Source organism: Anastrepha obliqua, chromosome 3, assembly GCF_027943255.1.
Source record: "Anastrepha obliqua isolate idAnaObli1 chromosome 3, idAnaObli1_1.0, whole genome shotgun sequence".
In the NCBI taxonomy this organism is placed as follows: Eukaryota; Metazoa; Arthropoda; class Insecta; order Diptera; family Tephritidae; genus Anastrepha; species Anastrepha obliqua.
This window is the reverse complement of record NC_072894.1, coordinates 23217102-23230476: the sequence shown is the minus strand read 5'-3', so window position 1 is coordinate 23230476 and position 13375 is coordinate 23217102. Positions and strand designations below refer to the sequence as shown.

General features: G+C 40.6%; 1 protein-coding gene across 1 annotated transcript in view; it reads right to left on the bottom strand.

Annotated features, from left to right (window-relative positions):
- Positions 1–277: 277 nt before the first annotated feature.
- The window catches only part of LOC129242899 (homeobox protein araucan), a 74860-nt gene continuing 61762 nt past the window's right edge, over positions 278–13375 (bottom strand). Inside the window, 6 exon segments of the mRNA XM_054879815.1 lie at positions 278–660; positions 783–871; positions 969–1294; positions 1296–1517; positions 1520–2283; positions 2855–3207. Of these exon segments, the coding sequence (XP_054735790.1) occupies positions 838–871; positions 969–1294; positions 1296–1517; positions 1520–2283; positions 2855–3207 (1699 nt within the window). The 3' untranslated portion in view covers positions 278–660; positions 783–837.

The window sequence follows — 13375 nt, the reverse complement described above, 5'->3', positions numbered from 1 at the left end:
TTAAAAATCTGAGAGCAGTAGGTTAGATTGATTTTTTTTAGTTTGTCGACTTCGTTTAAGCCACGCGGAACTGGAATTAATTTCCAGTTAATGAATTGAGTTTATGATCAAATGATTACAAGGAGCAGCAGAAGAAGAAATAATGAATATAAAATTATATACTTACGCTTCAACTATTCCCTTAAAATAAAACCATAATTTGTACATTTTCTTACCATCAGTGGATTTTATTATTATATATTAAATATTAAATTAAGTTAAATTGGTAGGTATTAAATATTTTTATGTATTGTATGCATGTAGGTATTTGTATGTATATTTGCACATGTGTGTGTGTACTTGTGTGTACTAGTACGAGATTACACTCAAAAAGTAAGCTAACACGAAGTTAGTAGTTTATCACAGTCAAAAATTTTACTTAGTGCTTATGTACTTCAAAATTTATTAATATAAGGATTTTTTTTTTTTTCAAATAATTTTAAATGGTTAATGGGCCCGTGAGCTTAGCTAATTTCGCACTTATGACTAATTAAACGTAATGTCCAACAATCTGTTCGGTTTATTATTTGAAGATTACTATTACATTTTTGAATTCTTATTTCTTGCAATTTAAATTTAGAAATATTTGCACAAAGTCCCAGTTGTTTGAAGTAATGACGCCTGCAAAAAGTAATGAATAAGTTGGAATAATTAATAACTGCTGCGCAACAAGCAAATCTTCTATTGACATTGTAAATTTAAGTTTTTCAAAACCTAATTAGCAAATAAAAATTCTCACATACCTGCCTACTCAGCTCATTGACGATTGCTGAGATTAAATAAATTATGCCAAACAATTTAAACAGGCGACACATACCCAGCGATTTGTTGGCTAATAAAAAATGAAAAAATATAAAATGCAGCGTTATTTCACAGCTAAATCCTAAAGAAAAAACTATTTTAAATTGCTTCTCTAAAAATCCACTGACCTCTTAAACGACCCTTTGTAGGGCGAATCATTCGACTGTAGACGTGGAGAGTCCGTCGAGCTGCAACTACTGGAGCCACTCGAACTCTCATCGCGTGGTGAATACTCATCGTAACGCGTTGAATAGTTCATTGCGAAACTGTGCATGCCACTAGCCGCTCCATAGCCACCGCCGTTGCTATTACTGCGACAAGTAGCGATCGTAGGGATTTGGGAAGCGGTAAGCAATAGATTCGCCGCCACGCTCTGCAGCTTCATATTCGGCGGAGTTTGGGGTGGAGTATCGGGTTGGGCTTCTGGAAACCCCATCCCCCGCTGAGCCGCTCCGTACGGATGGTGTGGTGCGTTGGTGTTGCTGTTGCTGTTGTTCGGACGCATGTGCGAGGGCGGTGGGAGGGGTGGTGCTGTTGCCGAAGCCACTTGTTGAGCCGTAGTATTTACCGTAATACGCGTGCTGGTAGGGGTGGTACTGGTTATGGCCGAACCGCTGTTGTTGCTGTTGTTGTTGATGTTGATGTTGCTGTTGCGGTGCTGGGGGTGAGTGGAGTTGTTGCTGTTGTTGTATGGGATATTGTTCGTAGTATGCAGCTGCTGCATTGTAGCCCCTAGAAAACCCCCGTAAGCTGTGGTAGGCGGCGCCCGCGAGTAGGCTGTGGCGCCGCCGCTGTAGTTGCTCATCATCATATGTGCTGCTGATGGTGGGGCGTTCAGCGGTGATGGTTGCTGCATCTGCTGTTGTTGTGTTTGTTGTTGCTGCTGCTGCTGTTGAGGCAAACCCATATGACTGCCCATACCTCTGTTGTTCATGTTCGACTGCCCCTGTTGCAATGAATGTTGCTGGTGTTGTTGCGCCTGGCCCATGTATGCTGCTGTCTGTGCTGGCGGTGGGGTCTTGCAGGCGACTGTGTCGGCCAAACTCCAGATTTTGGGCTTGGTTGCTGGAATCGGCACGCCACAGTCCCGGCTCAGCTGGTTTTTTGAATCGCTTACGTCATGTTTGTTAATGTTGTTGATGTTGTTGTTATTATTATTGCTGATGTTACTGCTACTGTTATTGCCTGGCATGCCAGTAGTCGGATAGCCACTAGCAGCCAATAGCGCCTGCTGATGCTGGTAGTAAGCGGGATGTTGGTGATGATAGGGATGGTAGCTATGTGAATGATTTGAGGTGCCACTGGAGCCGTGGTAGCCGCCACCGGCAGCTCCGCTAACACCAGCACCAGGATAACCGAGAGCTGTGTTACGCAGATCGTTGGGATGTGAACCTAATGGCTTAGATTCATCGTCCTGCAGATCATCGTCATCCTTTTCAAGTTCTGAAGGGGTTATAGGTTAAGGAAAAGGGAAAAGGTAGAGTTAGCTTACTGAAAGCTTTGTATGAATAATAAAACTAGTTTTCAAACTACAACAAATCGAATATGACTCAACCGTTTCGAGTATAGTTTTTTTTGTTTTTTTTTTTTTTTTTTTTTTTTTTTGAAGTAAAGCTCTAAAATATTTACTATTACCCTGCATTAACCAAGTTTATGAAGGACTTCCTGTTACTCTTAAATTAAAAAAAAAATATGTTTTGAAAAAAATTTCGGTTTTCTGTAGGACACACTTCACCAAATGGATAAATAAGCAGGCAAAACAAAAATGTTAAATTTATGCCCTCTGATTTCCATATCCAGTTTTGTCATTGTGTTGCTGCTCCCTATGCTTTCGTATATGAATAGTCTTAACGACAGAACAACGTACACATGTGATTTACTAGTTAGTATATAAAGAGACTTTTCAATCTATAACTACTCTGTTTCTATTTCTATTTGTAAACCTAAAAAATTTCCATTTGTTGTGCGCTCATTTTTAATTCACAAATGTCATTCAGAAACAATTTGTTCTCACCTTTTCGCTGTCCTGCACCCATACCGCCACCGTGCAGGCTCTGTGCTGCCTTTTCACTCTCCATTTCATCCTTTTCCTTCTCTTCATCGGACACCATCGCATCGTCATCATCGTCCGTGCGATTCTTTGGTTCCCAAGTCATTTTATTCTCTTTCTTTAAACGTCGGCGTGCGTTCGCGAACCACGTGGAAACCTGTGTCAGCGTCATCTTCGTAATGATGGCCAGCATTATCTTCTCACCTTTGGTGGGGTATGGATTCTTTTTATGCTCGTTCAGCCAGGCTTTGAGAGTAGCTGTAGACTCGCGCGTAGCGTTCTTGCGTCTTGCAGCCAAATCGTAACTAGGACCATAACTAAAATGAAAGGAAGCGATAAAAAAATTAATTAGCTAATTTTTCTATAGGTAGTTAACATATATGTAGATATGCGTGTAATCCAAAATGGATTTTACTATAATACTCCTTAAAAGAGGTTCAGTTTCTATTTCTTAGAAATAGAAAATAAAAAATTCTCGAACATTCACTATATATATATATGTATATATATAATTGGCGCGTACACCCTTTTTGGGTGTTTGGCCGAGCTCCTCCTCCAATTTGTGGTGTGTGTCTTGATGTTGTTCCACAAATGGAGGGACCTACAGTTTCAAGCCGACTCCGAATTGCAGATATTTTTATGAGGAGCTTTTTCAAGGCAGAAATATACTCGGAGGTTTGCCATTGCCTGCCGAGGGGCGAACGCTATTAGAAAAATGTTTTTCTTAATTTTTGGTGTTTCACCGAGATTCGAACGAACGTTCTCTCTGTTAATTCCGAACCAACCCATTCGGCTACGGCGGCCGAACATTCATTACATAGAGCGCAAGACCGCCAGAAAAACAAAAAAAAAACAAAAAATTGTCAACAACAACGGCTATAAAACTGCTTACTCGAAACCAAGTCTATTGAAGGTGGCATCGGTAAATCAGCCGATTTGATTTTTTTTTTCTGTCGCCGTGTCCATATGGATGTCAGGACAGTATGAGCAGTAACACAATGAGGTGAATTCATTCACACGTACAAAACATTGTTGTTGGTCTAGTACCACCACCTTTAATGAATCGCCTTACTCGAAACCTTTCTAAAAATTCTGATTAAAATCTTTAAAATTTTGATGAAAAAATTATTGAAAAAAATTGCAGAAATTTCCACAAAGTTTGAATGTTGGATATTTATGGTTTTCGTTCGAATTTTTGTAAAAATTTATTAAAATAAATAAGAAAAAAATAAATGTTATTTAACGCACTGCAAAGATTTCCTACAGACAGCCAGAAGATTCGTCACTCGACTCTCACTCCTGCTCTCAGAGAGTACTGCCCAACAATCCGGCATGCAGGAGCAATAGAGCAACATTTCTCATTGCTTGCGTACTGTCGCAGAAGAAAAAAATGGATTTTGGCGAGCCTGAAAGAACAATAGATACGACGAGAAATGAAAAGAAAGGATGCTGCTTTAGGGAGACGCTGCGATCGTGTGCAACGAGAGTCATGTGGCATCGCTACCGGGAGCTGAGAAAATAAGAGAGATGTATTCTGATAATAATGAAGAAACGTGAGGCTGATATACGTAAGTGCGAGGAGCTCGAGACGCTGGGCAACAAGAAAAACGCCAGAAAATTCTACCAGAAAGTTTGGCGTCTTACAGAAGGTTTTAAGACCGGGGCGTTTTCCTGTAAAAACAAAGACGGCGATCTGGTTACTGACATCCCGAGCAATCTTAAATTATGGAGGGAACACTTCTCAAACCTGTTAAACAGTGATAGCTGCACATGTCACAGAGAATGTGAAGTACCCGATGCCCCAATCATTGACAACGGGGCTGCCGTTCCGCTACCCGACCATGACGAGATGAGAAAAGCCATATCGCCGACGGATTACTGGCTGAGCTATTCACACATGTTAATGAGGAGGAGCATGCATCAGCTCCTATTCAAAATATGGTCGTATAAAACCCTGCCTGCCGATTGGGGCTTAAGAGTGCTCTGTTCAATCCATAGGAAGGGTGATTTGGCAATCTGTGCCAATTACCGCGGGACTTTCGGTGAATCCTATAAAAAGTACCTAGGAAACGCAATACGGAAGGTTTGTTACTAACCACCTTGAAAGGAGTAACACTGCAACTGTCTTCTTAGGTGAAATACTTGTAAGATGACCTGGAAGATGCACGTCGAGCAGAAAGTCTCTCGAACACTAAAAGTCTTCTGGCAGTGTAAGAGAACCTTTGGCAAGACATGAGGTCAAAGACTGGTTGTACATCACCCTGATTAGACTATTATTACATACGCCTCCGTAGTCTGGTGGAAGGCTACTATGGGTAATTCTAAAGTAAAACCCCTAACCAGACTACGTATAGGTGTGTGCTTGGGTATTACAGGTATCACAGTGCCACATTAATGCTATCCTGAACTTGCAACCCCTAGATCTTCAAATTCGGAAGGAAGCAATGAACGCGACGTACAGATCTAAGTGAAACGGAGACAGAAAACGAAGAAACTACTGGCCACTGCCAGATTTGCCACCAGTTGTTGGAGCGGTGTACACTGTTCTCGATGTCAGCAGACAATCGAGTGCCTTACGTTGGCCTCGGTATGTAATAATGGCATTTTGATCCCGGATAGAAATGAATAGTTAAGTCCACAGAACCTATTAACGGGCTTTCAGCACACTTTTAACACCTACGGATCCAAAACCAGCAATGGTAGCGGATCTGGATGTCTATGCCATCTTAAATGTAGCATACTGGCTAAATGAGAAAAAGTGGCTTGGTAGTAGTATTGGAATTTGTAGTGACAGTCAAGTTGCACTGATGCCCTAGCTAACCCACGCTGCACTTCAAGATTTGTCGGTGAATGTAAGACAAAACTGAACAGGGTTGCAAAACAAAACAAAGTTTGACTTATTTGGGTGCCTAGACACTGCCGTATTACAGGAACGAGTTGGCTGATAAGCTGGCTAATGAGTGCTCTGCAGGAACACCACTGGATCCTGAACCATTGCTAGGGGTCAATTCTGCATCGGTTCAATTATGGTTTAGCGACTTCATGAGATCTACCCATTGAAGACATTTGTTTCTGAATTGGGCTCCTGCAAAGTAGTGCTTTTTGAAAGAATCATACTAGCGACCTTTCTCCTGAAACTAAGTAGGAAGGGCGTGAGAGTATTGGTGGGTGTAATCACAGGGCACAACGCCTGTGGTCAGCATATGGCTACCATGGAAATCATCGGCGTTCCAATATGCGTGTCTCGTCGTGAAAATGACGACACTGCAGAGCACTTTCTCTGTAGGTGTCCGGTGTTCTCTTGAATCAGACTTAGACTGTTGGGGTGCGATGTTCGGAGCATGAATAACGTTCATACTCTTCTTCTTCCGGATCTCTTAAGATGCATCAATGAATCCAAAAGATTTGCGGAAGAGTGACCTCAAATCAGATTTTTCAGTATTACCATCTATACTGTATCTATCCAGTCTCTCTATTCCTTCCACTGCAACCTATCCGGGTGTAGTACAATGGTCTTCTTAACTGAGTGCTTGTCCAACCCCCCACAAATCTAATCTACCTCGAAACAAATCTTCTAAATATCACGCATAAGGGAAAACGATAAATCATAGTGAATTTTGAAATGTTAAAAACAAATTTTTTTAATGGTATTCTTAACTGACCAAAAGCTGAACCTTGAGGAAGGAAATGTAAAATCCTTAAAAGAGAAAACAAAAAAACTCATGAAATATAGTAAACTTAAACCTTTGTTGCGATCAAATAAGCTTAAAAATGAGTTAAATTTGCATATTATAAGTCGTACAGTTCGGTATAGGTTGATAGAAACCGGTTTAATAATGCAGAGAATTTTTCGCTCGAAGGCTTTCAAAAATTTCTCTTCTGCTGTTGCTTCTGTGCCACATAGCAGCACGGAAATGATGAGCGCTTCGTAGACTGTCAGTTTGGTACTTCAAGAAAGAGCTTTATTTCCACTTGCTTACTGAGCCCGTTTGACCTCCAGGCTGACGTCATTTTTGTTGTTGATGGTGGTCCCTAAATAGACAAAGTATTTCATAGCTTCAAATTGTTGGTTGTCAACACTGACTTATTGTCAAAGACGCGAAGACTTCTTGTGTGTTGACAGCAGTTACTTTGTTTCACTCTCATTCGCCGCAAGAACCACATTGCTGGAATTTCTCTTTAAACTGGAGTTTACCGAGCATATAGCGCTGTTGTTTGTAGCTCAATTGCGCGCAAGATTTTTTCCAGTAAGCGGTTAAATACAATGGGCTTTTTAGCCTGAGTATTTCAGGAGTCACCAAATCTCCTGGTGCTCCTTGGCTCGACCTTTTCAAATTTCAATTTCAAGGGGTTGAAAAAGTCACAAGATGGAGAATCACCTCGTCTAAAATCTAGTTTAGTATCAAACGGCTTGGAGAGGTTTGTGGTAGCGCTCGACGTCATCTTACACAGCCGTACTAGTTTTGCTTTGATACGAAACTCAGGCATAGCGGGATAGAGGAGATTTCTATCTGTGAGAGGTGATGTGTGTCGAAGAGATGGTGTGTGTCGACTTGTTTTTGGTGGGTGTTCTCCACGACTTAGCGTATTGTTAAAATCTGGTCTATGGGAGGCTTACCAGTTCTGAAGCCGCACTGATTTGTCTACCGCCCAATCAGTTTGTTGATGATCGGCTCCATTATCTCACGGAATACGCTCGACAGGACTATATATGCGATGTTAAACAAGCTTATCCCGCGGTAGTTTGCGCAGATTGCAGAATCACGCTTCTTATGTATCGGACAAGGCGCACTCAGGTTTCAGTCGCTTGGCATGCTCTCATCCGGCCATATCTAGCAATAGAGCTGATGCATGCGATTTGTCCGCTCTTCACCGTCTCCTTTGAAAGCTCGGGGGGCAGCGGCTTTGATCTTCTTGAGTCGCCTAATTTAGTTACCTTCTGTTATTTATTTACATTCTATACAAAATTATTATAGGCTCTTCGAAATAAAGTACTGCGAAAGGAAGGGTCTGAAGATCAGTTAGACCATTTTCCTGCTCGTGTCGGCTAAGCCAGACACTCGAGATGTTAGGATTAATTGCTTGTTTATTTTCTCGCATTTCAGGAATACTCAGCGAATAAAGTAATACAAAACGAATCAGTTAATTTTTTTCTTCCACTAATATGGAAAATAAAAAAAACGCTCATAAGTCTTAGCAATGGGTATAAATATTTTCTTTCGTTAAATATTTACAATTTTTTTCCTAAAATATTATTCACTTCTAGTAAAATCTTCTCTTCCGTCATTTTCCTCTAATTAAATTCTCGCCCCAACGCGTGGCAAATTAATCTTTCTCGCTGCTTTAGAATCAAGAAAAACTCGCATGCACTCAGCCAAATTACAAACTAGTGTTCGCGAAGTGTGAGAAAATAGCCAAAGGCAACAAAAGGAAGAATATTAAGCAGCCAATGTAAAGGGAAAACGATTTAAAACCGAGAGCAACAACGTGACGTGTAGCTGCTGTAACGACCAAATAACGTGGCAACATATCCTTTAATCCACGCGCAGCAGCAACAGGAATACAAAGTGCAGCATAAATTCGCACACACACACACACACACAAGTGTATACATGCACATACAAGTGCAAATACATTAGCGGCAACAGGCACACACATTCACGTGTGAGGCATCCTTTTGCACTCAGCTCACGCACTTCATGCTCCTCCAACGGTGGCACCGCTATCGCCGCCAGTAGAAACTGCTACTCAGTAAAAACAAAAAATGTGTAAAAAAAAGTGGATGGTACAGTGCAGGGAGCTCTCCCCACCGAAAATCTCCGCATTTCATACTCGCTGTTGCAGTGTTGCATGTTGCCTGCACCACGTAGCCACTACTTCCCACAATGGATTATCGGCGCGTACCACGAGCTGCATATTTTGTATGCGTACGGCAGCGTGCGCTGCGCAGCGGCATGTGCGGCATGTACCAGCATAGACCAGCACTCCACATTCAGTAAGGTGATTTTTTCCCGCTTTATTTTCTGTAATTTTTTCTATCTTTGGTCGTGCTTTCACTGCCTTAGCATGCAATTTTTATTTCTTTATTTTTTGCGGGATTTTTATGGTTCCGCAAGAATCAACAGCTTGTGCGGTGAATTTTACAACCAACTACTCAAAAGTGCTCCCATCCCATGCAACCGTTCTATGTCCACTGGTTAGCCGGCCGAATCCACTGGCCGGCAATTGACGCTGCAAGCAACGTGCGTGGCCGGATACACCGCTTTTTGCTCCTTCTTTACTTTTGCTATGGTGCGAGTACTTTTTTTCTTCTTTGTATTGTAGAAAAAGCTTTGATTTCATATTTGCTGTTGGCATCTGTTGGTAAATCCAGTTCCGAGAGTGGCATCAGCAGCGCTTTTAGTTGCTACAGTAGTTGTTGTTCGCGGCATATGGATCCTTTTTTTGTTCTGCTACTGCGTGGCACTCAGGGTGGTATTATTGTGGAATCCTCTATTTTATTTTTCTGCATTATTGGTTTTGCTCTTTTGATTTTGCTGTAGTTTTAAATATTTTTTTTTTTTCACAAGGATATTAGTTAGAGGCGAGAGCTTTCGATATAATAGGTTTTTTTCTGTGCCGATTTTTCACTAACTTTACACTACTTTTTTCCTGTTGCCACACTTTTATCACGTTTTTTATTTTCCACTTTCCTATTTTCATTGCCATTTAGTAGCCTCCTATTTTCTCTTTCCTTTCGCCAGTATCAGCTACATCACACGTTTGTTGGTTCTCCTTATCAGCTTTAGTGCTTACTTGATTTCTGTTTACTGGCTTGTAAGCAGGAGAGAAATAAAACTGCGGACTGTGAAACATAGTGCAGTTTTTCATTTAAAATATTTGCGTGAAGGCTTGCATGTAATTTTTTACTGAGATTTAGTTAAGAGGCGAATATTATTGTGAAGAATTTAAGTTCGAGAAATATATGAGTATAGAGGAATAAAATACCATTCGGAATTCACAGAGAGAACGTCGGTTCGAATCTCGGTGAAACACCAAAATTAAGAAAAACATTTTTCTAATAGCGGTCGCCCCTCGGCAGGAAATGGCAAATCTCCGAGTGTATTTCTGCCATGAAAAAAGCTCCTCATAAAAATAGCTGCCGTTCGGAGTCGGCTTGAAACTGTAGGTCCTTCCATTTGTGGAACAACATCAAGACGCACACCACAAATATGAGGAGGAGCTCGGCCAAACACCCAAAAAGGGTGTACGCGCCAATTAAATATATATATAATGTATGGATGTAATGGAGAAGATTGATGGAATTTAGGCTGGTGCACTGCTCTAGGCTGTCGAAGAAAGGAGCTCTCAGTGACCTTAAACCCTAACGCGGACACAGTATCCTTTTTTGAAAAGTCCCTACTTCTGCAAAGGGGATTAAATGGTCAACAAACCTTTCTGTACGTCTGCCGATTGACCGGTAAACACAGCTCTGAGTTTGGAAATTGAATGGAGTAGAGTCCCCAGAATTTTCTGAAACGTTCGTCTATTGTACAGAAGCCAAAGGATTTTCGAAATAGCGCATGGAGCTCCATTTTTTCTGCGCTTTCGTGAGAAATAAGTTGTGTAATCCAACTTTAACAATAGTCAGCGGTAGGCTGATGACCGGCTAGGAGACCAATTCAGTCCCCTTCCTGGCAAGCTCATCAGCAATTTCATTTCCCTCTATGCTCCTATGTCCTGGAACCCCGATCAGAGAAATGTTACCTGCACACCCATGAGATTTGGTTTCCTCCTTACAGGAGTTGACTAATTTGGATCCGCTTCACTATCATAAAAAATGTTAGTATATCCCTCACACCCACGTTCCCTAAGCTTTCTCATGCCTGCGGGTTCGCGAAGAATTATGCCTGAAAAACACTAGCAGTATTTCGCAATTTTAATTGTGTTTTTGACTTAACGATTCCTTCGGATTTGTCACATATATATTGACAATGCATCTGATTGCCCTTCTATTTTAATAATTTCCTCAACTTTCGGCACGTTTCCTCAAAGCTTGGACGACCTGTATCTTAACAATTATAAGTTTCCCACAAAAAAGATATTTTTCCCATTCTCTCTATGTACGTACACATGACACAGGCAATATCCAAGTGCCATACCGTCCCGAGCCCAATGAATTGTTTTTTTTTTTTGAGTACGTAATCTAAATCAAAATTCGTTAAAAAAACTACACTTTTAAAATATAAAAATGATTTAATCTGTTTGCGTAGAAGCATCAAACGAAAGTTGTTCCATCTCGGGCACATTCCAGCATTGCAAAATTTCAAGAGGCATCGGAAGTGCATCACTAGGCAACTCCGCCCTCTTCCCATCTGGCGCCCGATCTCGAAATCTGTTGCCGAAAAGTAATGCCCGTAAATTTTTTAGCCTGGTTTCGATGAAGTGCCGCACGATTTTACCCAATATTTTGTTTTCATTTTGTCTTTTGCGACATGAACCAATTTAACACCCTCTTTTGCCCAAATTTTGTGGCACAACAAAAAAGTATCGGCTGCTAAGCTAAGCTAAAGCAAAAGTTTTAATTTCTATGCATCTGAGTACTTTTTTTTTAGAATTTGGTCTGAAATAAAAAGTAGCTTTTCCCAGTAGGACAAAACGGATTTATTAAGTAGCTCAAAATGGGCGACATGGGGTGAAAATTAGTCTTATTGCATTGCATTTAATTTTTGCTTCATGGGGTAGAGAAAACATACTAACGAATAGCTTAGGAATACAAGGTGGCGCAAAATTAATCACCGTATCGGAGGATTTATAATTTTTAGAAATGGTGCCAATCAAGTTTTGACACTTGTGAAGTAAACAGTAGAAAGTTATTCAAAAACAAAATTGGTTGATTAATTTTGTGGCACTTTGTTAAGTGTTAAATTCAGCTTTTGCTCGAGAAACTGGATCTGAAGGAAATTAATAGGATCTAGTAACAGGCATAGGAGAAGGTTGTACTATATTTTTTTCCAATATTTCTTGGTATTTCATCATGAAAAGACTTATGCCTCAACAACGTTTACAAATCGTGCAGCTATATTACGAAAATCGACGCTCTGTGAAAAGTATTCATCGCACGCTCAGCCGACCGAAGTCCTCCAGCGATTCATTCGAAATTGGTGTTTACAGATGGCCGAATTACGACGCAGTTGCGGTCAACATTTAAAAGGGATTATGAATTATCTTTATTATTATTACATATTATTATTGTTATTAGGCTACTGCGCTCTGCGACCAAAATACATCTATTGTGCAAAGCCTGCTGAGCTACCTTGTAGTATATCTTAAAGATTTTTAAAAATTTTCGCTCATTCTGTGGTTTCTTATTCCATTGTTTAAAAAGAGGCACGGCAGTACCACCAAGGTGCTGTAGCCGGTTTCTGCCTAGTGCAGGACATTTACATAGAATGTGTTCTGACTTTTCAGTGTCCATTTCATATGATAGAATCGGCAGATGATGGTCTCAAAGAGGCCAATTTTGTTTAAGTGTTATCTCATGCTACAGTGGCCTGTGAAGTAACAAGTTAAAAGCTTTAAATCTACTCTGCTCAGTGAAAGTAGCTTATCAGAAATTCTTCTGCCCCGACGTTAGGAATTGTTTCACTTGACCGATAGAGTTTCGCCAGTGTTAAGGTTGAGGACCAATTTGGGGCATGCTCGCCTTTTTTGCTAGATGGTCAGCTATTTCATTTCCATTCTGTCCTTCGTGTCCAGGACACCAACTAGGTAATAATGTGTTGAAGTTCCCTGGCATATTAAGAAGGTTCAGGCAGTCATGTACCATTTTTGAGCGGATTTTAGTAGATAGAAGGGCTTTTAAAGCCACCTGACTATCTGAAAGTATGTAAATGGAGGACATTTCCTCACAAATATATATCTCATGCATGTATTTTGATTGGAAAATAGTTGGATAGAGACCCATGGGAATCGATCTTCTAATTTCGATCCATCAGTATACCATAACTGGGATCCGGCTTGGAAGGTGATAAAATTATTTGTCCAGGCCGCGCCTTCATTTATGAGTTCTTGAGAGAGAATGGGTTTGGGAGATAATGTATCCACCCTGTGAAGAATAGGAGTGTGTCGGAAGTCTGCTAAAATCTTTAAATGTCCTCTCACATCTCCACTTTTTAGGTCGGAGTGGCCTTTTAGTCTGAAGGCGCGCAAACGTGGTTATTTTTCAATTAAGATGGAAGGCGGTGGTATGTATAGGTGCACACCTAATGCGTCAGTTGGGCATGTTTTCATTGCTATTGTTATACCGACGCATATACAATTTGTTGAGATCATTTGCCGCCTTTTGTTGCTTAACTTTGGGCGTAAAAAAAAAGGTAGTTTATTTCGATAGAAAAATAAGAGTGTATAAAATTTATTCTTGGTAGTTTATTTCGATAGAAAAATAAGAGTGTATAAAGTTGATTATTCTTCTTCTTCTTAGCATAACAGTCCTTGGTGAACCAT